Here is a 25,884-nt window from a genome sequence, read left to right on the forward strand (position 1 = left end):
TTGATATAGTTGATATAGTGTATAATGAAAAATAATTATCTAAATTAAATAAAATAAATTATTTATCTTAAAATTTAGATATAATGATAGAAAAATTAACGTAGATACTTTTATATATTTAAAAATTAAGTTTTTGCTTTAGTTAGCATTTAGACTGGATGTGGTAACTAATCCTAGAGTATGGGATATTTTTTTTTAATCATATTTATCCTTTTACACCTATGAATTATGAATAAATTTAAAACTAATTAATTTTGATTAATTTTTATTAAATTTACGTAGATAAAAAGTTACTTATAGAGCACTATAAATACACTTCAAATGAACCTCTCGGAATCACACTACTACCCTCCCATGGCCGACGGAGCTCCTCTTCTCGCTTGCTATAACTCCTCTGAGAGCCTAGATAGCCTTGAAAATCAGCGGCCGGCGGCGACGACGATCGATGGCACTCTCGAGAGATACGTCGACGGCAATTGTAGGTCCTCCCAACTCCTCCAAGCCATCTTCGTGTCCTTGGCGTGGGCCTTCGACGCCCAGCAAACCTTCATCAGCGTCTTCACCGACGCAGAGCCTGCGTGGCACTGCACCGCCGCCACGTGCCCCTCCTTCGGCTCCACCCCTTGCGGCCTCCCTCCCGGCTCGTGGGCTTGGGACTTCCCCGCAGACGCTTCGGTGATGTCGGAGTGGAGCCTCCAGTGCGCGGGTTCGGCCGTCGTCGGCCTCCCCGCCTCCGCCTACTTCGCCGGCTGCCTCATCGGCGGTCTCCTGCTGTCGACGCTGGCGGACACCGTTCTCGGCCGGAAGACCATGCTCTTTTTCTCCTGCTTCACGATGTCGCTCTCCGCCGCCCTCACGGCGGTGTCCCCAAACCTGTGGGCCTACGCCGCCATGAGGTTCCTCTGCGGTTGCGGGCGCGCCACCGTCGGCACCTCCTCGCTGGTTCTCTCGACGGAGATGGTCGGGAAGCGGTGGCGGGAGAAGGTCAGCATCAGCTCCTTTTTCTGCTTCACGCTGGGCTTCCTCTCCCTGCCCGCCTTGGCCTACCTCAACCGCGGGGCGTCGTGGAGAACGCTCTATCTGTGGACTTCGATTCCCTGTTTCTTCTACTCTGTTTTGATATATTTCTGGATCAATGAATCCCCGCGATGGCTTCTCGTGCGCGGCCGCCGCGACGAGGCCATTCAAGCGCTCAAGAGAATGGCAGCGGCCAACGATCGCAATAATGCGATCACCTCCAGCTTCTCGAAATTGATCGTGGAAGAGAACGCTAGCGACATAGGCGTCTTCTCCGCCATGAAAATGCTCTGGGAAAAAAGATGGGCGCTCCGCCGTCTACTCGCCACCATGATCGTCGGCTTCGGCCTCGGACTCTTATACTACGGGATGCCGCTCAACGTGGGCAACCTCGGCTCTGATCTCTACCTCAGCGTCACCTTCAACGCACTGGCCGAGCTTCCCTCGTCGTTGATCACCCTGTTTCTCATCGGCAGAGTGAACCGGAGGAGCACCACGGTGGCGTTCGCCACCGCGAGCGGGGCGTTCAGTTTCTTGTGCGTGGCGGTGACGGCGGAGCCGTGGCAGATGGCGGCGGAGTTAGCGTCCTTCTTCTCCGCCTGCACGGCCTTCGGCTTTCTGCTCATCTACTGCATCGAGCTGTTCCCGACGTGCGTGAGGAACTCGGCCATCGCGATGCTGAGGCAGGCGGTGGTGCTGGGAGGGGTGTTGGCGCCGATGCTGGTGGCGGAGGGAAGGAAGCGGAGCTTCATATCGTTCGGCGTGTTCGGAGTCGTGGTCTGTTCCTGCGGGATGTTCGTGGCGTGCCTACCGGAGACTAGAGGGAGGAGCATGTGCGATACCATGGAGGAAGAAGAGTCCAAGCAGATGATGAACGCTTCCTAAAATACTCCATGAGAGCGCATGAGCATCAAAACATCCGTAGACCTGATTACTAAGATGTGGATTAATTTCCACCCTCTCTATCAAACTATTAAAATGGTTCGTTGGTGTCTCATATAATTTATCAATCTGATATTGAACCGTTTGAAATGTTGGGTGTCTCATATAATTTACTAATCTGATATTGAACCGTACGTCTAAAATGAACGATATCAATTTTACTAATGAGTATGATTGTTAGAGGTGCTTGTCAACTAGGGGTGTCAAAAATGAACCCGACCCGACGACCCAACCCGAATCGACCCGAAAAAAATCAGGTTCAGGTTGGGCATTTTCGGGTTCGGGTCGGGTTCGGGTTGGAGGGTTGGAGGGTTAAATATTTTCGGGTTGGGTCGGGTCGGGTTCGGGTTGACCCGGGTTGACTTAAATATAGGGTTTTGTGGGGTTTTTTGGGGTTAAATCAAATTTTATTTTAAAAATTTAGATGTTTTTATGTATATTAATATCATGTTTGTATGATAATGATGGAGTATTGAGATAAAAGTGAAGAATTATAGGGAAAATATCCCAAAAAAGTCGTTTTGAATCGGATTTTCGGGTTATATGGGTCGGGTTCGGGTTGATCGGGTTGGTCGGGTTCGGGTTCGGGTTTAGGTGTTTTGGGTTGAAGTCGGGTTCAGGTCGGGTTCGGGTTGGGTTAAAAAAAATAAAAAAAAAATCCAACCCGACCCAACCCGACCCGACCCACCCGAATTGACACCCCTATTGTCAACCGGAAGTGGGTGTTGAAATTAATAGATGAAAAAAATAAATAGAATACATAATAATTTTTTTGATATGTATTTATTAAAATCAATAGACTTATTTATATAAGTTATCCAAATAATAATAAAAAAATTAATATTACATACAATTTATAAGTATAGTAATAAATATAATAGATTTGGAAGTATTATTTTTACTATTTAATTTATGTCAATCTTGATTATGATGTTGATCTTGATTGTGATACCTATTAAAAGATGAGATGACCGGTTAGAAGGGAGGTTAAATAACTCGTTATCCCAATTTACTTTTCCTTTAACATGAAAGTAAGCCGCTAACACTTTTCCTTTAACGCGGTTTGGAGATTAGGGCTCCTACTCCACGGTTACCCTTAAGGTGGACGATCTCTCAATCCTTCAGTGGATTAGCTTCCAGCAAACTCCGATTATCTCAAGTCTCCTTGTGGGTGAAGAAACCTCACCATAACTCCAACCAAGACCTCTTGGATACAAAGAACACCTTGAGCACTTAGTGACTACTAATTAGGGTTAACGACCACTAATTTCATCAACCTTAACTAAGCTTCCAAACCTTGGTTATATAGGCCACGGGTTGAAAAACCTCGCCCACTAGTCGACTGGTGAAAGTACCAGTCGACTGTCTTATGTGGAATTTCGACCGTTACATCCCAACCGCTCAATATCAGTCGACCGGTGAAAGTATCAGTCGACTGCTTCACACTAGTCGAGTGAACAGAAGCATTCTGTTCGCTCCCAATCGACTATGTAGTCGACTGATGAAAATATCAGTTGACTGGTATCCCGAGTACAGTCTCTCAGTACTCGGACCCTCACCCTTACGACTCACTTGACTCTTCATTGCAGCCTTGACCTCTTGCCTTCGAGCCTACTTACTTTGGCGCTCGTCCCTCGAATGCATTCAAGTCCGTGACTTGTCCCAATGTCATCCTTCGTGTATGCCTCGAATTCGCTTCCCTCAGCTCTTGTCCTTGCTGTCTTGTCCATAGTCCCTCGGATGCTCCATCCTTCACTGGACCCAAAACTATAAAGTTGAATCATATGTGTATCCTACAAACCTACACGCTCACATACACATATCAAATACAAGGATAAACCTAATTTATACCCTTTGCCCTAACCATCAAAACCCATGGTCACCCCATACCATCTTGAGGCAAGATTGCTCCAACAATCTCCCCCTTTTTGATATTTGACAATACGTTTAAGTTAGGGAAAATAAATATGTTAATACACATTTGGACTTGCGTTGCCAATGCTACACACTTGGACTCACACGACCAAGAAATATGCAATATGCATTGGAACTTATCACAAGGCTCCCCCTATATCTAAGCTCCCCATTGAACTACGAATTTTAACACAATGATATTTAAGAACCTATCACAAGGCTCTCCCTACACCTAAGCTCTCCATTGAGCTATTTTATCGCTGTAAAGGCATTTAAGGTTTTCCCAACTAAAACCTTACTTCTCCCCCTTTGCCTAATATCAAAAGCTTCCAACAATATCCCAATTGTCAAAACTTATCATCTAAATTGGCCCTAAACTTGTGTATTTATCCCCAAGGATCCAATATACCTATATAAGTTGTCCTGGTCAAACTAAATGCTAAAAAATAGTTTCATGCTTGTATTAGTCGACTTACAAAAACACCAGTCGACTGCCCTTATCAAAACAAATCCACATAACTATTTTGTGTGTGATAAACACTATTACCAGTCAACTGGCACACTGTTTTCAACCCAAGTAACATTCTGAATCCAACTTCAGAAATGCACAAGAATTCTACAGACATCAACAAATCTCCAAATGTTGTGGATAGGTCTGTTTTACCAGTGTCTACTTAAGAAAAAATATATTTAAAAATGTATATATCTCGGATCCTAAGATTGATACAAAACTCAAACTATCTAAATGGTTCAATTGAATCTTGATCTAAAGTCCTAGTTTTGACTTCCTCTTGATGTATTTGCCCATACTAAATCACAATGCATCCTAGCATTGGTTTGTATGACATCTATACATCAAAAATCAATTTTCATGCAATATGGCTCCAATGTCATATTTCTATGCATGAAGCTCAACCCACATGTGCCAATTCCCTAGGTTTGAGACTCAAAATCCGTCTCCAAAATTCTTTGGCACATTTGATGATCCATCTTAGGTCCCAAGCATGGTCCGCTTGAGATTCATTTACCATAGGTCCCAAAGACTCTTTGAGATTCCCCTAGAGCTCTTAGCCTTAGCCACCTTCCTAGGTGACTCATCCATAATTATTAGGTCACAATGGTGTACCTCGGGTGACACTTGGCCAATAAACTTAACCTTTTTAACATTAGACACTTTGTCCTTGGTTAGTTTCTCCTTACCTTTAAATAACTTTACCTTGTCATTTCTTGACTTCTCCTTGCTATAGTCATATGCAACCCTAGCATAAGACTTTCCTTTAGCCTTAGAGACATTGGTATCCCAAACCTGATATATTATTGTTGATATATTATTGTCGGGTCTTTGACTACTCAACACCATACTTAAACCCTTAGATCCAAGATTGAATCTTGCTAGGGTTTTCTGTAAACTATCAAGCTTTTCCTTTAAAGTTTGATTTTCCTTTTCTATATTCCTAAACCTAGAGTCAACATGTCCACCTTGGACATTCCTAGACCTACCCTTCCTAGGCATGTGTCTCTCCTTCTTGGGATTAATGCCTTGGTTCTCTATTATCTTCTTCTCCTTACGTAATGAGAATCTAACATGTCTAGGTTTATCATGTATAGGTATCTTAGGATTATGATCTACATTAACCCTATTTCTATCATGATATCTAAAACTAAAATTATACATGGGTAAATAATGAAAATTATTCCTAGTATGTATGGGAAAGCAACAATTTGAATTACATTTCAAATTAGAGTATACCTACCTTACCCTTGAAGCTCTCCCTCGACTTGAACTCCTCTTCTTTTCCCATTTCTTCAAATGGTCAAACTTTTTGAGCTCTCCCTTCCTTGGGCATTTTTTATGGTAGTGTCCCATTTTACCACACGTGGAGCATCTAATATGCTTGTTCTCCTTGGCTCCTTTCCTATAGCCTATGTTAGTATTTAAAATAACTTGATTGGATTTAAGAGTTATCTTCTTCTTATTCATTGAACACTTATTCTTGTAGTGTCCCGTCTCATTGCATCCGAAGCAAATGATGGTCCTTTGACTTCACTTCAGTGGAGGTGCTCGCTAGGTTGACTTCCAAGACTTCCTCTTCACTTGTCTTGGATTCTCCTTCAACCCTTGAGGATGTAACCTCATCCACACTTGAAGATGACATTTCTTCATCCTTCTCCTCCTCAGATGTTGAACACGAGTCAACTTCCGGTTGTTCCATCTCCACTTGAGCTACTTCTTCTTTTTCTTCAATTTTATTTTCTTCTTGTGTAGGCTTTGCTTCTTCTTTTAGACCCAACTTTATCTTGCTTCATAAGTCATGAACATTCTCATACTCTCCTACATCACTTAGCATGTTAGAAGGTAAAATATCTATTAAGATTGATATCACCTTATCATTTCCCTTGGATCATGATCGTTGCTCCTCGGTCCAATATCTTGGTCGGAGTCTTTTCCCTTTCTTGTCTCTTGGAGCTTCGAGCGGCTCCTCGATCACCATCGTGGTGTCCCAATCCGTTTCAAAGAAGACTTTCATCTTCATCATCCAATATGTGATGTCCCATAGGCTTCTTCCTTCATATTTTGGCAGAACTATCAAGTCGACCATCCTTGAAAGTTGCTCTTCTAGGCGGTTAGTCCAGCAAAGTGCGACCTCGCTCTGATACCACTTGTTGAAGATCGGATGGCCGACTAGAAGGGGGGTTGAATAGCTCATTACTCCAGTTTGCTTTCCTATAATGTTAACACAGTGGAATACAAACAATAACAAATAGAAAACTATTCTAAAGACAAGAAATAAGAAAGCAAACCGCTAACACATTTCCTTTAACATGGTTCGGAGATTATGACTCCTACTCTACGATTGTTCGTAAGGTGGGCGATCCCTTAATCCTTCGGTGGATTAGCCTCCGGCAAACTCCAACTATTTCAAGTCTCCTTATGGGTGGAGAAATCTCACAACAACTCCAACCAAGACCTCTTGGACACAAAGAACACCTTGAGCACTTAATGACTGCTAATTAGGGTTAACCACAACAAATTTCTTCAATCTTAACCAAGCTTTTAAGCCTTGATTATATAGGCCACGGGTTGGAAAATCTTGCCTACCAGTCGACTAGTGAAAGTGTCAATCAACTGCCCTCTATGAAATTTTAACCGTTACATTCCAACGGCTCGATACTAGCCGACTGGTGAAAGTACCAATCGATTGCTCCACACTGGCCAAGCGAACAGACGCATTCTGTTAACTTCCAGTCGACTACCCAGTTGATTGATGAAAATATCAGTCGACTGGTACCCCGAGTACAGTCTTTCAACACTCAGACCCTCACCCTTACGACTCACTTGACTCTTACTTGCAGCCTTGACCTCTTGCCTTCAAGCCTACTTCCTTTGGCTCTTGTCCCTCAGATGCATTCAAGCACATGGCTTGTCCCAATGTCATCCTTCGCGTATGCCTCAATGTCGCTTCTCTCGGCTCTTGTCTTTGCTGCCTTATCCATGGTCCCTCGGATGCTCTATCCTTCACTAGACCCGAAGCCATCAAGCTGAGTCATATGTGTATCCTGCAAACCTGCACACTCACATACACATATCAAATACAAGGGTAAACCTAACTTAAACCCTTTGCCCAAACCATCAAAATCCATGGTTACCCCAGACCATCTTAAGGCAAGATTGCTCCAATAATAACAAATATAATAAATCTCAATTGATTGAAATTAATTCAAGATTATTTTCCATTATTGTTATTACCTATGACAAACTTAACGAGAGTACCTGAACATTGAGTTTGAGTACTAATTTGGTGAAACATTGTTTGAATAATAGCTTGGTAAATATTCAACAATTTGATTTTCAGTAGAGATATAAGAAATTGAATGTTGTATAGTCTCCACACACTCATGAGCAAAATAAAAATTAATCTCTACATGCTTAGTATGAGCATGAAAAATAAGAATTTTCATAAGATAAGTTGTTCCAATATTATCACACCAGATTTTCGAACAGGTGAAACCACCTTTCAAGCAAGTTTTTTGTGGTATTTTCAATTTTTCGGAGTCGACCGGAATTAGTATAATTGCTATATTCCGATCTATTTTTATCGAATCAATTTTTGCTCGAAGTTGGTGCAACACCACTCGAGTTCATTTTTTTTATACATCCCGCACTACTAATCCAAGACCAAGTCTTGGAACAGATTTTTTCCCTTTTTGCGCGTGCAAGTTTTCAATGGCCCAACAAGAAGGCTACAACACTGTCCGCCCACCGCTCTTCATCGGAGAAGACTTCGATTACTGGAAAGACAAAATGGAGTCGTACCTGCAAACCCAGTTCGAGATGTGGATGATCGTCAAGACCAGACTCGTACTTCCAACTGACGGCGTCGGCAAACCAATACCTTGGGAGAACTGGGATGCATCCCTAATCAAGAAGGTAGAAGCAAATGTCAAAGCGACTTGCACCCTCCAGTGTGGCCTGACAAAGAAGGAACTCAACAGAGTAGGACCTTTCTCAAGTGTAAAGGAGCTGTGGCAAAAGCTGATCGAACTACACGAGCGTACATCAGATACAAAGGTAAGCAAGAGAGGCCTTATTTTAAATAAACTATATAACATTAAATTGCAGGAAAATGAAACGGCAAGCCAACTGCACAACCGCATACAAGACCTATTGAACGGACTCCACGCAATCGGCAAAAGGGTGGAGAACATGAGAGTTATAAGGTATGCACTCAACGCCTTTCCTAGGAATACCTTATGGGCATCCATGGTAGATGCTTACAAGGTATCCAAGGATCTCTCGTCAATAAAGTTAGATGAACTTTTTTCTGAATTTGAATTGCATGAGCAAACTAATGCACGCCCAGCCGAGAAGGGTATAGCTTTGGTTGCAGGTACAAGCAGAACCCGGAACCCGGGAAGCTAAAATAAAGTGCAGAACTGAACCAGAATCAGAAGAAGAACCGGATTCAGACGACGACGACAACGAGCTCACAGCCGAACTCGTTGACTTGGTGAGAAGGATCTACAAAAAGAAGAAGGGTCTCAACAAGAAGAACATCAAAAAGGTGATCCAATCCAAAGAGGTTCAACCAAATTCAAAGGACAAGACTGGAGTTACGTGCTATGGGTGCAATCAGAAGGGACACTACAAGCCAGATTGTCCAAAACAGAAGCAACGAAAAAGGAAGGTGTTGAAGGCAACATGGTATGAATCATCAGACGAATCCGAATCCAACAAAGAAGAACAAACGAGCCTTCTCGCTCTACCAGTACAAGAGAACATCATCGAAACTGCGTTCGAGTTCGAGTCCGAAATTGAGAGTTAATCAGATATCAAGTCCGAGCGAAGCCACGGCTCCGTATCCGTTTCTGAAGGGCCTAACTCCACTGTAAGTTCTCTATTCGCCGGCACTCAAGTAGATGAATTACAAAAGTTAGTTTCTTACCTATTAAAGAAATTGGCTAAATCCAATGTCCGGGTGAAGTCACTCCAAAAGGAGGTAACAACCCTTAAGGAAGTGACTAACTCGAGTCCTTTGACTGAGCCAGTTCAAATTGAAAGTTCAACTCAAGTCCAACAACTTGAGGAAGAAAACTCCAATTTGAAAACTCAAGTTAAAGAGATCAAGGACACGCTGGAACGGTTCACATTGGGTTCTAAGAATCTTGATTTGATTCTTGGAAAACAGCGAGCCGTTTACAACAAATCCGGACTTGGATTTAAGTCCAAACACAAATACAAGTTGTATTTATCACTTGTAAATTGATCAAATAGAAAAGTAGTCCAAGCATGGGTCCCCAAGTCAAATCTGACTAATCAAGTCAGACTTGGACACTATTGGGTCCCCAAGGATCAAGTCCATTACCTTGATAAACCATATTGAGGCTATGATCCAGGGAGAGTCAATCGAAAAACTATCCTTATAAACAAATAGAATTGTTTGATGATTGCTTTATTTTTTTACTTTTATTATATATTTAGATTAGGATAGATTAAGGACCTAGGCGTAATTTACACTTGATTAGTTAAACCTAGGGGTTTCAAAAAGAAAATTAAATATATACTTTCTTTGAAAGACTCTGTCTAGAAGTGGTAGATGATCTCATACCCAAAAAGGCATAGTGCCTTGCCACAACCTAGGAGCCAATCTTTGGAATGTGTATTTAATTGACTAATTGGAAAACCTAAGTCTAATTCAAATGTAAATTAAGCCTTAGACAAAATCTAAATTAAAAGATAACCATCTCACAAAACTATATAAGAATCCCAGATTGAAAACTTAGAATCTGGTGAGATGGATCTAGGATGAACTTAGTCGAATTTATTTAACCTAAGTTAATTTAATCTAATTAATCAAACTTAATCAATTTAATAGATTTAGCTTAATTAATTTCATAATTATTTTTAAAAATCATAATTAAATTGATAATTATTTTAAAAATCATAATTAATTTGATAATTATTTTAAAAATCATAATTAATTTGATAATTATTTTAAAAATCATAATTAATTTGATAAATATTTTAAAAATCATAATTTATAATTATTTTAAAAATCATAATTGGTAATTATTTTAAAAATCATAATTAATAATTATTTTAAAATCATAATTAATTTCATAATTATTTCAAAATCATAATTAATTACATAATTATCATAATGAATTTGATAAGTATTTTAAAAATAATTATAATTTTCAAATAATTTCTAAATTTAAAATCATTATCTACAAAATTTTCAATTATTAAATTTTCAATTTTCAAATCATATAATAATTAATTATAATTAATTAAAAATCTTAATGATAATTAATTTTTAAAATCTCAATTAATTCTCAAATCATATTTTCAAATTATGATTTAAAACTAAATTAATTATATTTGCAAAATCTTCAAAATTTTAAATGTTTACTTATTTGAAATTCAAACTCACTAAATTTTCAAACTTACCTCAACTTCAAATATTGATAAGAATTAAATAAAGTTAACTCCGTCTCACACTCACTCATAAGCTGAACATGCTTAATAACTTAGAATGGGTGAGATGAAAATTTAGGAAAATCATATGTAACAATTACTATACTTGGACTCTAGAACCCTAAGAATTTATTAAGACATTAATTAAGGGGGAGTAAAGGGAGTCAAGTTTTTTTTTAATTAAGTTAAAGATTTCTTTTTAAAAGAAGTTCAATTGTTTTTTAAACATCAAATATTTCATCAAGTTCAAATATTTTTGTATATAGAAAAACAAGTTTTTGAAAAAAAAAATGGTTTCGATGTACTTGACTAAGGTTTTTTATGAAAATCCATTTTAATCCAAATACTTAATTGAGCTTTTATCAACATTTTTTTTATCAATTTTTTTTGCTAAGTTTTTATAATTTTTTTAAGGAAGCTAAGCTTCTATGAAAATCCTCTTAAAGTTAAGTACTTAAACTAAACTTCTATCAAGAAAATCCTTTTAAAAATTAAGTATTTATCAATACTTTTAAGGGTTTCCAAATTTAGCTAAGTGTTTTCCAAAGTAATTATTTACAAATGATAAGTTTTGCCAAGTTTGTTGTTGAAAGAGCTAAGTATTTTTCAAGCTAAGTACTTAACTATGCTCTTGTAAATACTTAATCAAGTTTTTTTTTAAAAAACTAAACTTAGTTAGATTATATTTTAAAACTTAGCTATTTGGAAAAGTGTTTTCTCAACGCAATCAATTTCAAAGCTGAAAATTTAACTAAGTTTGTTTTTGGAAAAAGATATAAAAGTTTCTAAGCTTTTATTGAAAAAGTTAGATATTTTTTCAAAATATCTCTAAGTTAGCTAAGTATTTTTTTTTTTCAAAGCTAAATTTTACTAAGTGCTACTATTCAGGGGAGCTTAAAATTACGTAAAATATTTTTTCTCTCTACTTATTCTTTTTTATTTATGTCAAAGGGGGAGAGAAGAGTCAAAGTTAAAGTTTTACAAATGCTTACATTCATGCTCATGTTTAAATTTCTCAATTTCATATTTAAATTTTGTCGTATTTTTACTTAACTTTGAATCGTGTTGCTATAATAAAAAAAAGAGGAGATTGTTGGTGTGAGAAGCATCCGACGATCGAACCAGTGTTTTGATTATGTCAAAGGCTTCAAGTTAAGTTGGTTTGTTATCTAATATGTGTGAATGAGATTGTAGGAAAGCCCTAAGGTTACTTAGGCAAAAGTCCTAGCTGCGGTTAGGCAGGTAGAAAACCCTAGGGGATGGTAACCCTAGGTCCTAGGGGGTGGTAACCTTAGGTGAAGAAAAGTCCTAACTGCGGTTAGATAAAGGGAAAACCCTAGGGGTGTTGGTGCAACCTTAGGTCAAGGTTGACCTGACTCGAGTTGACCTGACTCGAGTTGTATTTTGATGTTTGACGAGAATAGAAAAGTTCTATTCGGATGTTTGACGAGAATAGAAGAGTTGTATCTTGATGTTTGACAAGAATATTGGAAAACTTGGGAGGTTGTGGGTGCAACCCTTGGTCAAGGTTGACCTGGTTGACCCGACTGGAATTGATCTATTTCGAGAAGTCCAAGCAGGGAGCTTGGCACGGGAAAAGTCCAAGTATGGAGACTTGGCACGGAAAAGTCCAAGCAGGGAGCTTGGCATGGGAAAAGTCCAAGCAGGGAGCTTGGCATGGGAAAAGTCCAAGCAGGGACTTGGCACGGAGAAGTCCAAGTATGGAAGCTTGGCATGTGGAAGTCGGAGAGGGCTTGGTAGCTCGTTCTCCGGACTGTGGTCAGAGAGGGCTCGGTAGCTCGTTCTCCGGACTAGGTCAGAGAGGGCTCGGTAGCTCATTCTCTAGACCAGGAAGGCAGATAGAAAATCCTAGTGAGTGAAGCCAGGTCAAAGTCCTGGTGAGTGAAGCCAGGAAGACGGAAAAGTCCTAGTGAGTGAAGCTAGGCAGTTTGGAAGTCCTAGTGAGTGAAATCAGGCAGATTGGAAATCCTGGTGAGTGAAGCCAGGTGAAAACCCTAGTGAGTGAAGCTAGGTGAAAGTCCTGGTGAGTGAAGCCGGGCAGGGAAAAATACAGATGGATCAAGGATGATCGGACATCTGGTGTTGAGAAGGTCAAGTAGGTCAAGGGAGTGACCGGATACTTGGCACGAAGAGAAAAGTCCAAGTGGGTCAAAGGGATCGACCGGACACTTGGTGGGGAGTCTTAGCAGGTCAAGGGAGTGACCGGATGCTAAGCATGATGTACCAACAGGTCAAGGTTGACCGGATGTTGGTGTGGAAGGCTTGGGACTTGGTTTGGCAAAAACCAAGAGCTGAATCGATCAGTGGATCGATCCAGTGATACACTGGGTTATCTGATCGATCTAGTGACCGATCAGTAACCCACCAGTGAGTTACTGTGAAGTTACTGATCGATCTATACACCAATCAGGAGGAACTCAGTAGCATGCTGTGAAGTTACTGATCGGTCCATGGACCGATCAGGATGAAGCTGGACCGATCAGGAGCATGCCTGATCGGTCCAGACCTTAAGCACAGAAAAGTCCAGGCTTAGCCTGATCGGTCTGTAGACCGATCAGGGCTCAGCCTGATCGGTCCCCATGACCGATCAGGAGCTCTGTGGACCGATCAGGGTGGAGCTTGATCGGTCCAGCCATAGCCGTTGAGTCACAACGGCTCTCTGCTCTCTGTGTCTTCTTCTGTCTTCTTCGCAGGTTCACAGGTTCAGGGGTGGAGGATATAAAGAGAGGTGGAGTGCCTCTACAGAAAGATTCTGGCTGGCTACTACTTCTTCCTGAACTGCTATCTGAGAGCTTTGTGGAGCTCCTTCTGAAGCTTCTTGTGAGCTTCCCTCGGCTGGTCAGCTGCTGTTGGCATCGTTGAAGCTGCTGCTTCATCAACAGTTGAAGAGAGGCAAGCAAACTTGGTAGAGTGTGTTTACATATTTTGTACTTAGTTTCTTGCTCTACTATTTGTACTCCTATCTTGCTGTTGCAAGAGACTTTGTGGCGAGGTTCCTCCAACCAGAAGGAGTTCATAATAGCCGGTTTTCCGGGGTTTCATCCATCGACGGATTGATAGGCTTCGTCCACCTTACGGACACGCCGAGGAGTAGGAGTTTCATCTCCGAACCTCGTTACATCGACGCGTATTGAGGTTTGATTTCTCCATTTACATTTCTGTTGTTATTTTTCCGCTGCGCTAACCCTAATTTGTAGAAAGAAACGAGTTTTTGGGGTCAGCTATTCACACCCCCCCTCTCTAGCCGCGACCGTCGATCCTAACAAGGGGGTGGTAACCCTAGGCGGAAAGTCTTGGCGGGTCGAAACTTCAGGCAAAAATCCTAGGAGGTGGTAACCCTAGGTGGAAATCCTGGTGTCGCGAACTAGGTGGAAGTCTGGACGAGTCGTGGAGCGGGAGTCCAGCATGAAGACCGGAAGACTCGAGCACCGAGCAAAAGCTCAGTCGGTCTGGAGGATCTTACTGGAAAAAGGTAACTTCTCCTGAGTGGAGTAGGTGAGGACGCATTCCTGGCGGAGGGAACAGTAGGCGTCGGTTCGACCTAGGGTTTTCAGTCGAAAATCTGAAGTCAGAACTAGATAGTCCGAAGACTGTCAAACTTATTTTTCTAATATATTATCTGTTATGTTCTAACTCTATTTTGCAGGAGACTAACATTTTGTGCAGGGGTAGAATTGACCGGGATCGGTCGACCGAACGTTTGGATCGGTCGACCGAACCCCCAAGCAGCAGGTCAGATTTCCAGTGAGTGGGCCGAGCTCGACCACGGGATCGGTCGATCGAACCTGGTTATCTGTCGACCGAACTAGAGATAGGAGTTGACCAGATCGAATCGGATCGGATGGATCAGATGAGGAGGAGATCATCTGATCGATAGACCGAACGTGGGGATCGGTCGACCGATCCACCTCGGGTCAAACCTGATCCCGAGCTTTGAGGATCTGGATCAGTCCCGCGGAGCCTATAAAAGGAGTCTCGGGAAGCTTCGACATCAACTCGAACAGAACATCCTGTGCACTTGTACGCTGCTCCGAACACTCAAACGACGCTCCGCTACTCTAACAACTGATGACTAACTTTCCTCATCTTTTGTGTTGTCGGTATTGTAATTCTTTATTCAACACTTGTAATTTTAAGTTGTAAAGGATTTACGGATTGATAGTGATTGTCCATCAAAAGCGATCAACGATCGCGAGCCTTGGAGTAGGAGTTGCCTAAGGCTTCGAACCAAGTAAAAAACTTGGTGTTTTTGTTCTTTATGTTTGTCTTTATCTTATTTCCGCTGTGAGTTTTCCGAAACGCAAGTGAAAGCCACGAGCGCTATTCACCCCCACCCTCCTCTAGCGCTTCTCGATCTAACAATATCTAGAGGGGACATAAATATCTAGATCAACGCTGAGTATGACTAGGTCAAGAAAGACTAAGGGATGGATATCTAAGTTGTATTTAGGGGTATATTGAGATTAGAGGTATACTGGACATGATTCGCTTGAGAGGAGACCATATATTAAGCATCATTGGTCGTTCCTCTTTAAACGAGTGTAATTAATCTTTTGACTTGAAATCTTCATTTATTCTATGCATGGAGTAATGTACTTTGATGTCGTTAAGGGTGCGTTTGGTTCAAGTCATCATATATAACCTTAGTTATGTGATTACCAGGTAATCACATAACCAAAGTTATGGAGAATAAAACATAACCAAATGTTGTTTGGTTCAACCTAGGTAATGCAACAAAAACTAGTTTAATATTTTACTGTATTACCCTCCGTTACAAAACCAACTATACATAATAATAATAATAATAATAATAATATTATTATTATTATTATTATTATTATTATTTATTTATTTATTAATGTTTTTTTACTTTTCTTTTTCCTTGTATAGTTTTTTACTTTTTTATGTGTTTTTTTATTTTTTAATGTTTTTATATTTTTTATATTATTTATATTTATATATTTATTTTTTTTTACATTTTTTAATTTTAATTTTTATTTATTTATTTTATTTTTAAAAATTTAAAAATTTTAAATTTTTAAAAAAAATTTATTTTTTAAAAAAAATTAAAATTTTTAAAATTTTAATTTTTAATTTTTAAAATTTTTATTTTAATTTTTTTTTATTTTTTTTATTTTTTAAAATTATTTATTTTAAAAAAATTTAAATTTTAAATTTTTAAATTTTTTTAAACATTTATTTTATTTTTTTGACATTTTTAATATTTTTTCTCTTTTTTCATGTTTTTTCTTATCGGAGGGTATTTTTGGTAAAAAAAAATCGTTAACCCCGGAATCAAGAAAAACCTTAGTTTTCTGAGGTTTTCCGATTCCGGGCTGCATGACCCTTTTGCTGACATGTCGGGCATGAAACATTACTCGGGAATCATCGAATACCTAAACCAAACAAGGTTTTTGTTGATAACCTTGGATGGATAACCAAGGTTATCAAGAATAACCCCGAACCAAACGCACCCTAAAAGTAGCCTTTAATCGGATTGTGATTAACACAGTAGTTACATGTATGACAAAGTGTAGAGAGAACAATGTTGAGTCAATAAAGGATTCATCGCTTTCTTGAATTAGGGAGTTAACGTCCTGACCGCTATATAGAGATATTAGTGACCCGAAATCTATGGTCATAGGAGGAATGATTTAATACTCAAGAGGATTCTATTATATCTTAAAAAGCAAGTAAAATAATTAATTTGGTGACGATACATAATGCACCGAATTAATTGGGATATAGACTATAATACGGTGATAAAGATGGACCCCTCCAAAAGTGAGTCACAGTAATGAAGATCGGCTGACGTGGAGGTCAAAGTCAAATGGTTAAAGTCGCAGGGTCGGGTGTACTACGAAACCACGGACTGTGGATGGCCGAGCGGGCCTCTAGAGCTGGTCAAACGTGAAAGGCCAACTAGACCATCTGAGCAGTCACCCTCCTTAACTTGCAGCCGAGGTTAAGAGCTAAATATTAAATTACCTGGCTCATCACCCTGGCTGATCAAACCTTAGGTCCGATCAGATGCAATAAGCCTTTTCGACAACAATAAAGTCGAGTGAAGAACAGGCTGATAGCTCCATTCAGTACGGCTGAGCTGGTGACATCCCGACAATGCAGCCCCTGGTCGTCCTATAGCAGGACCCATATACACATCTTATCGTACTCTTTTGGAAGTTTATACTACCAACAACAGAGAATGTCCTATAGGCAAATCATACTTTAGAAGCTTCTAACCTGTCACATCAGATATTTGCGTGCTCACTTAAGAAAAGGTGTTAGAGACATTTTTCGACTTGTCTTTTCTTAGAAAGCTTTGGAAAACATGCATATACTTTGGGATGCATACACAAACACTACAATGACACTATAAAAGGGGGTCTTTATCTACATACGGAGGTATGAGATGCTTCATATTTGAACAGCCTGATTGATATAGTCGTTTTACTATTCTTCTTCGCCTTATATATGGATCACTGACTTGAGCGTCCGAGGGCCAACGTCGGGGACCCCTTTCCTAGCCCGACATTAACATTCTTGGTTTTGCAGGACAACGTAGATGTTGGGATCTTAGATGGCTAGAGGGGGGGTGAATAGCCTCTTAAAAACTTAAACATAACTTTCTATAAAGAAACTTGTTAGCACAGCGGAATTAGGAAACTAAAACAAAGAGGAAACAAGCACACTAACACACGGATTTACGAGGTTCGGGGATAACTTGCCCCTACTCCTCGGCGTGTCCGTAAGGTGGACGAGCCCTTGATCTTCGGTAGATCACACCCCGGATGACTCCGGCTAATGAAGCTCTCCTTCTCGGTGGAGAAACCTCTCCACAAAGTCTTCGAACAGATTTAAAATGAAGCACACAAGACTTACAGATCACAGTGGCTCAAAAGAAATCGAAGTAAGCTCACAGCCACGAAGATGATGAAGACAGAGTCCAGGAACACAGCAAGCTCTCAATCGAAAAACACACAGCTATTCACTTGCTTCTTGTTTTCTTGTTCTCTTCTTCTTTCCAGCATACACTGCTTCTTATGTCTCTGCATTCGATCAGCCTGCACCGGATCGCTGCCAACCTGCACCGAATCCCTGCTGCAAGCTACGGCGTCGCCAATCGCTTCTCTTCCTCTTCTGATTCTCTGAGCTCACACCAATAGAACCACGGTCTTCACTGGTGCCTCTGAGCTCGAACCAATCACCAGGAGTTAAGCCAATCGCCGCCTGATCCCTGCCAGAAACACAGCCAATCGCAACCTGTAGCCGTTGCTGCTTCAAATGCATTTGACGCAGAGAAAGCAGTGGAAAGATCCTTTGTCTCATTCCTTTGATGAGGCTTAATTTGAAACTAAGCACTGGTATGGTATCTGCAACCTGCATCTTCAAAAGACTCACAGCAGAAGGTTAAACAAGGATGGGCAAAAATAAGTGCGAATCAGAAAACATCAGAGAAAGCGCATGCACAATGAACTTAGATGAATCGTGACCGATCACGAGACCTGACCGATCGAACACGGCGATCGGTGCGTTATCGACGGTCGTGACGGCCGATCGATTGATATGGATCGGTCCATGGACCGATCCAACGCTCTTTTCTTCTGCGACCTTTTCTCCTCGATCGGTCTGCACCGATAACTCACTGCGATGATTCTTGATGGTCACGGCCACCGTCGACGGCCAACCAACAGTATCGATCGGTCACGGACCGATCCGGTTTAAACTCGGCCCTAAACCCTACGGTCACGAGCGAGCTCGAGGCCCTCTCGACCTAGTCGAGCTACCGAGCTCTGGCCACCGAGCTGCGAGCTACCGGGCTACCGAGCTACCGAGCCGAGCTGCCGAGCTCGAGCTCTGGGGCGCCGAGCTACTCAGAGCTCTGAGACTCTGGGGCTCTCTCCGACTTCATCCGGACCCGAGAACGAGCTACCGAGCCCTTTCCGACTTCACATGCCAAGCTTCCATACTTGGACTTCTCCCGTGCCAAGCTCCCTGCTTGTACTTCTCCGTGCCAATTCTCCATACCTGGACTTTTCCCGTGCCAAGCTCCCTGCTTGGACTTTTCCGTGCCAAGTCTCCATACCTGGACTTTTCCCGTGCCAAGCTCCCTGCTTGGACTTTTCCGTGCCAAGTCTCCATACTTGGACTTTTCTCGTGCCAAGTTCCCTGCTTGGACTTTTCCGTGCCAAGTCTCCATACTTGGACTTTTCTCGTGCCAAGCTCCTTGCTTGGACTTTTCCGTGCCAAGTCTCCATACTTGGACTTTTCCCGTGCCAAGCTCCTTGCTTGGACTTTTCCGTGCCATGTCTCCATACTTGGACTTTTCCGAATTAGGTCAACTCAAGTCGGGTCAACCAGGTCAATCTTGACCAAAGGTTGCACCCACAATATCCCAAGTTTGTATTCTGTCAAACATCAGAATAGAACTTTTCTATTCTCGTCAAACATCAAAATACAATTCGAGTCAGGTCAACTCGAGTCGGGTCAACCAGGTCAACCTTGACCTAAGGTTGCACCAACAATCTCCCCCTTTTGATGTTTGACAATACCTTTAAGTTAGGCTAATCCAATAGCCTCAACTTTCTTCATGCCACTAGGTAATGAAACATAAGTTACAACCTTACATTCTCCTTCTAAGAAGACAACCTCCTTCTTAGATAATGAAGGCCTAACTTGAACCCTTCATTCTCCCCCTATTGCCACACATCAACAAACTCTCCCCCTGAAGAGTAAGTTACCGTTGTTCACAACTTCACTCGTTGTGATCAACAAACTCTCCCACTAACTCCAATGTTCTTCTTTGAACATTCTCTAGACATTCTCCATTCTCCCCCTTTTTGACACACATCAAAAAGAGTGAATCAAGGTCAAGAGTTTCTTCCTAATGAAAGTCTCATACCTTTCATTGAAACCCTTAATTCCCCCTTGATACTAATGTCAATAGTCAATTTAGTGATAATCCCATATCACTCATGACAACTCCCCCTAAAGGTTAACTCCCCCTTGACCATTGCACCAACAATGTCTTGGAGAGTTTCAACCCTTTAGAAATCCAAAACTCCAACTTCATTGCTGTAATTTCAGAAATTTCAGACAGCACAGTCGAAACGGGCACGCCCTGATCGGTCACCAGACCGATCACAGTGACCGATCCACAACTGCCTGGACCGATCAGACTCCCTTCTGATCGGTCCACAACCTCTGATATCAGTTTCTGAATTTCCTTCCGAAATTCAGAAACCCCTACAAAATTCCAGAAAATTCCAGAAATTATAAAACTTTGATGATACATTCCTCATAACATATACTATCAAGGAAAAATAGTTTTCTATGAAAATATCTTCCATTTTTCAATCTTGATACTGTTGGAGTGTATACTGAAAGCATAAGCTTTGCAAACATTCATTATGAATAAAGAATCACATTTGGTCAAATTGTCTACATTTGTTTGTAGTTGTTCATTTAATTTATATTGTAGATAACATAGTATGTGGTGTCACATACAGAAGATGATGTTATCAGTACCTTATAAATTATAAACAGTAGCTCACGACTAAAATGGAAAGGAACAAACCATTAGAAGGTCGTAGTGTAATTAGGTATTAGTTTATCTTGACTATATAATTACACTAGTACACTCAGAGTGTATTGAGTAGGACCATTAGAGGTCGTTTCTTTTATACTGACTTTATAAAGGAACAAAGACCTCAGTTATTATGGAAGTGTGCTCTTAATCCTAATATAATAACAAGCACATATGTTTGATATTTATTTCTTTAATTTATCAATGGGTGAGATTTAGTTCGATGAATCAATAAACCCGATAAGTTGGGAAATGATATCACTTATAGTGTGTGTTGTTGATTATAGAAGGAAACTGTGTCCTAGAGATACTAGGTTGATAATGTCCCCAAGAGGAGCTCATAAGGATTGTCATGTTAAACCCTGCAGGTGGACTTAGTCCGACATGGCGATAAGGTTGAGTGGTACTACTCTTGGACTAAGATATTAATTAAATGAGTTGTCAGTAACTCACTTAATTAGTGGACATTCGATATCTTAAACACAGGGAGACTAACACACTCATAATAAGAAGGAGCCCAAAAATGTAATTTGGGATTGGTGCGGTAGTTCAATGATAGTTCTCTAGTGGAATGAATTATCATTGATAAAATTAAGTTGTGTGTTCGGGGCGAACACGGGATGCTTAATTTTATCGGGAGACCAAAACCAATTCCTCCTCTCGGTCCCTATCGTAGCCTCTTATTTATAGAGTTCTATACCCACCTATACCCACCTTCTATACCCACCAATAAGGGGCCGGCCAAGCTAGCTTGGGAACCAAGCTAGGGCCGGCCTAGGTATGATTTTGGGTGGCCGGCCCTAGCTTGAACCCAAGCTAGTGGGGGCCGGCCAAATTAAATTAAAAAATAAATTTAATTTTAATTTTTATTATTATGTGGAAGATATAATTTAAAGAGAATTAAAATTAAAATATCTCTCTTGTAAAAGATCTACAAAAGATTAAAGAAAGAGATTAGATCTCTTTCCTTATTTGTAGATTGGAGAGATGTTTTATTTTCTCTTTAAAATTATTCACATGTTAATAAAATTAAAATTATAGAAATTTCCTTTTATTAACCATGAAGAGATTTTTAAAGAGAAATTTTATTTTTTAAAATTTCCGGAAACAAATTAGGAAGTTTTAATTTGTTGATTGAAACTCTCCTAATTTGCTCCTTTTGATTGTGGCCGGCCATTACAAGTTGATTGGGAAATTTTATTTTATTTTTCTCAATTAATTCATGTCAAGGAAAATTAAGGAAATTTTATTGTAATTAAATTTCCTAATTTGCCTAGGCCAAGGAATATAAAAGAAGGGGTGAGGGTGCCTTCAAGAGACACAACATCTATTATTTCTCTCCCTCTTTTGTTCCTTGGTGTGGCCGGCCATCATCTCCTTTTCTTCCTCTTGTGGTGGCCGAACCTCTCCCTCTCCCTTGGAGCTCTTGTGGTGGCCGGATACTACTTGGAGAAGAAGAAGAAGAAGGAGAGAAAGCTAGCATCTCTTGGAGCTTGGTTAGTATTTTGGTTTTCCTCCTTGGTGAAGTTTTTCCTTTGTGGCCGAACCTTGCTTGGAGGAGAAGAAGGTGGTTGGTGGTTTCTCATCTTGGTAGATCGTTGCCCACACAACGTCCGAGGTTAGAAGAGGAATACGGTAGAAGATCAAGAGGTCTTTCTAGAAGGTATAACTAGTAGTTTTTCCTTTTCCGCATCATGCTAGTTATTTATGGAAATAATACCAAATACAAGAGGCTTACGTTCTAGAATTTCGAATATGTTTTTCGAAGTTGTGTTCTTTTGTTTTTATTTTCCTTGTGATTTGATTGCTCTCTTTGGTTAACCTAAAGTTATTTTAGGAAATTAAATATTATCTTTCTATAAAAGATTTTGTCTAGTCGGTGGTGGTTGCTCCCATATCCAAGAAGGCCATGTGCCTCGCCACGTCAGTACTGGGAACCAATTATGGAAATTAATATTTAATGGAATTAATAACTTAAGGAGACTTGGGTCGAACGTGTTAAGTTCCGCAGGAGATCCAAGTCAAAACCTAAAAGAACAAATAGATTAAGTTTTGGATCAAACGTGTTAAGTTCTGCAGGCGATCCAAAATTTAATTTAAAAGAACACATGGTAGCTAGGAAAAGGTTCAGACCTTTGTACAAAATTTTTGTACAGTGGAACCTATAGGTTTTCCGAGTAGCAACCAACAATTGGTATCAGAGCTAGGGTTTTGCCTCTGTGTATTTGGTATTTAGTTTAATTATGCACATGTCATACATAATTTAGGCAGGTTAATAGTAGGATGTGCTAACTTTATGGATGCAGGATCCAACTATTATGGCTTTTAGTTATTATGTGTGTGATTGGACCCTTGGACATGTCAAGGGCATTTATATGTGTGTGCATGATTGTATTAAAATACAGTAGGAGCTGTATTTAGTTTTATTAGGATTTTATTTTTGATCTAGATACATGTACATTCCTTTTATGGAATATAGGATCAAAATGTAAAATTCTATTTATGTCGCGGATCGAATCTTGCAAAGCGTGGAACCTTCTAAGGACCAGAGGCGCAGCGGAACTAGGAGCAAGATGGATGCCCGGTGGCGGTGGCCAAATATGGCAGCACTTGGATGACAACACACGGAGGACAATTAAAGATAAAAGTCATAATAGTTGAAAATTAGATTTTCTATTTATTGCTTTTATATTGTGATGTGTGTGCATGTTAGTTTACATATTTAGTAGGCTAGCATAGTTAAAATTCCTCATTTATAAATAACTAAGTGGGAGAGGGATTTTTAAGTAAATCCCATGGTCTCTATTACTGGTTTGTAAGTGATGCAAACAAGCTTGCGCGTTGGCACTCAGTGCCTTCCTCCATAACGGATGAGCTTGTTTATGGATCACTAGAACAGACTTCTATTTTTGGATGACTATAGGAAGTTAATTAAGAGCGTGTGATCTTCCCCAACGGAAGGGGCATAATCTTATTAATGGACTTAGTGTCAAGTAATGGTATACACTTAGACACATCTAATAGTATCCTCCCCATCGGAGTCACTGCTATTATTTGTGTGACCAAATAATACCAACTATTAATTTTATTTGTCAAAAGTTAGGATGACAAGATAATAAAATTAATGGGTTAAAACCCTCCTTTTACAAATGTTGAATTTGTATACGTCCACACTAACGTGGCATACAAAATTCACGGTGTTATGAGGTGTTGGTTAATTTAAAATAGTATTGTTTGAGGAATCAATATTATTCTAAATTTAGAGTTCTGACCAAAAGTTATTTGTGATTCTTAGGATGACTTTCAACCCACTGTCCATCATACTTCAACAAAATAGACTTACTAGACCAAATTACATAGATTGGAAAAGAAACACGGATATTGTCTTAAAGTTTGTACTGTCTGAACCTTGTCCTGATACACCCATGGTGAATCTACCCAAGAGGAGATTGAATATCATAAGAGATGGGTAAAGGCGGATGAGATGGCGCGGTGTTACATTTTGGCTTCAATGTCAAATGTATTGCAACATCAGATAAAGATTTACCAACGACTTATGATATTATGAACAATCTCAAGGAACTCTTTGGTCATCGTGATAGGGCTTCTAGACAAGAAGCTATGAGAAAGATAATGAACCACCATGCAGAGGGTACCTGTAAGGGATCATATCCTAAAGATGATGGCTTATCCGAACGAGATAAGATCCTTGGAGGAGAAATTGATGGGAAACCCAGATCGATATGATCCTCCAAACGCTACCTAGAAGTTTTGAGCACTGAACTATAATATGAATAAGAGGATTTATTCATTAGGGAAACTACTGAGACAGAAGAAGGATTATTTCGTCACAATTCTCAAATTCACTATCTTTGAAAATGGTTCTACTTTTAAACCGAGAGGAAAGAAGAAGAAGAAACAAGTGGTTCAAGAAAGAAAGTGAATAAATCTCAGTGTAAAGATTTGAAGGGAAGCCGAAGGGCAAGTGCTTCATCCGCAAGCAGTCAGAAGGCGGACTGTCCTCGTAAGAACCAAAACAAAGGTATATCTCATGCTCTAGTTGTTGAAACATGTTTAGCGGTGTTATCTACCAAGACCTGGTGTGTAGATACAGGAGCCACTGATCATGTCTGCAATTCCTTGCAGGGGTTCCAAGAAACCCGACGACTATCTGAAGGGGAGATTACCGTCTACATGGGCAATGCTACTAAGGTGGCAGCTGTTGCAGTGGGAGACGTCTACTTATCTTTTAGTAGAAATAAAAATTTGGTTTTAAGAAATTGTCTTTATGTACGCAATTTTAGAAAGAATTTAATTTCAGTTTCTAAACTGTTTTTAGATGGATATTCAGTTTCTTTCAGTAACGATGTAGTTATTAAAAGAAATAAAGTGATTATCTGTTCTGGTGCATTAGTTGGCAATTTGTATACTTTAAATCCAATTTCTTCCACAAAGCAAAACATGGAAATTTATAATTCATCTTCTAACTCAAATAAGAGAAAAGAACCTTCAGAAATGAACCAAGCATATCTTTGGCATCTAAGGCTTGGTCATATTAACTTAAGTAGAATTCAGAGGCTTATAGCCGATGGACTTTTGGGTTTATTAGAGTTGGAAAATTTTCCAACTTGTGAATCTTGCTTGGAAGGTAAAATGACCAAGAGGCCTTTTAAGGCCAAGGGGTATAGAGCCAAAGAAGTGTTAGAATTGGTTCATTCTGATTTGTGTGGTCCTATGTCTGTCCAGGCAAGAGGTGGTTTTGAATATTTTGTCTCTTTTATAGATGATTATTCAAGATATGGATATATTTACCTAATGCGCCGCAAGTCCGAGTGTTTTGATAAGTTCAAAGAATACAAGGCTGATGTGGAGAAACGATTAGGTAAAAGTATCAAGACACTACGATCTGATCGTGGTGGCGAATACCTCTTAGGAGAATTTAGGAATTACTTATCAGAGGCCGGGATTCAATCCCAATTGTCTGCACCTGGAACACCCCAACAGAATGATGTAGCAGAACGAAGGAATAGGACTCTTATGGAGATGGTTAGATCGATGATGAGTTATTCAGAATTACCAAATTCATTTTGGGGATATGCTCTGGAAACAGCAGTATACGTTCTGAACTTAGTACCTTCTAAATCAGTTTCTTCTACTCCCACAAAATGGTGGAATGGGCGAAAGCCCAGTCTAAGACATATTCGGATTTGGGGTAGTCCAGCACATGTGCTGAAACCAGATAAGTTAGAATCTCGTACTGAAGTTCGCGTGTTTGTAGGATATCCCAAAGGAACGAAAGGTGGTTTATTTTATAGTCCTAAAGACCAAGGTCATTGTTAGCACCAATGCCCGCTTTTAGAAGAAGACTATATAATGGATCACAAGCCCGAGTAAAGTTGTTTTAGAAGAACTTAGAGAGGACATGTCT

General features: G+C 40.0%; 1 protein-coding gene across 1 annotated transcript; it reads left to right on the plus strand.

Moving 5' to 3' along the window:
* Window positions 1-354: 354 nt before the first annotated feature.
* LOC122048687 (organic cation/carnitine transporter 3-like) lies at window positions 355-1,902 on the plus strand. Its single transcript, XM_042610222.1, has one exon. It carries the CDS (start codon window positions 355-357, stop codon window positions 1,900-1,902), a length of 1,548 nt encoding a protein of 515 aa, XP_042466156.1.
* Window positions 1,903-25,884: the final 23,982 nt, after the last annotated feature.

The sequence above is a fragment of the Zingiber officinale genome, chromosome 2B, assembly GCF_018446385.1.
Source record: "Zingiber officinale cultivar Zhangliang chromosome 2B, Zo_v1.1, whole genome shotgun sequence".
Taxonomy (NCBI): Eukaryota; Viridiplantae; Streptophyta; class Magnoliopsida; order Zingiberales; family Zingiberaceae; genus Zingiber; species Zingiber officinale.

Excerpts from the sequence above, each read along its gene's own strand:
- LOC122048687 (XM_042610222.1), top strand. The coding sequence starts at position 355 with ATGGCCGACGGAGCTCCTCTTCTCGCTTGCTATAACTCCTCTGAGAGC.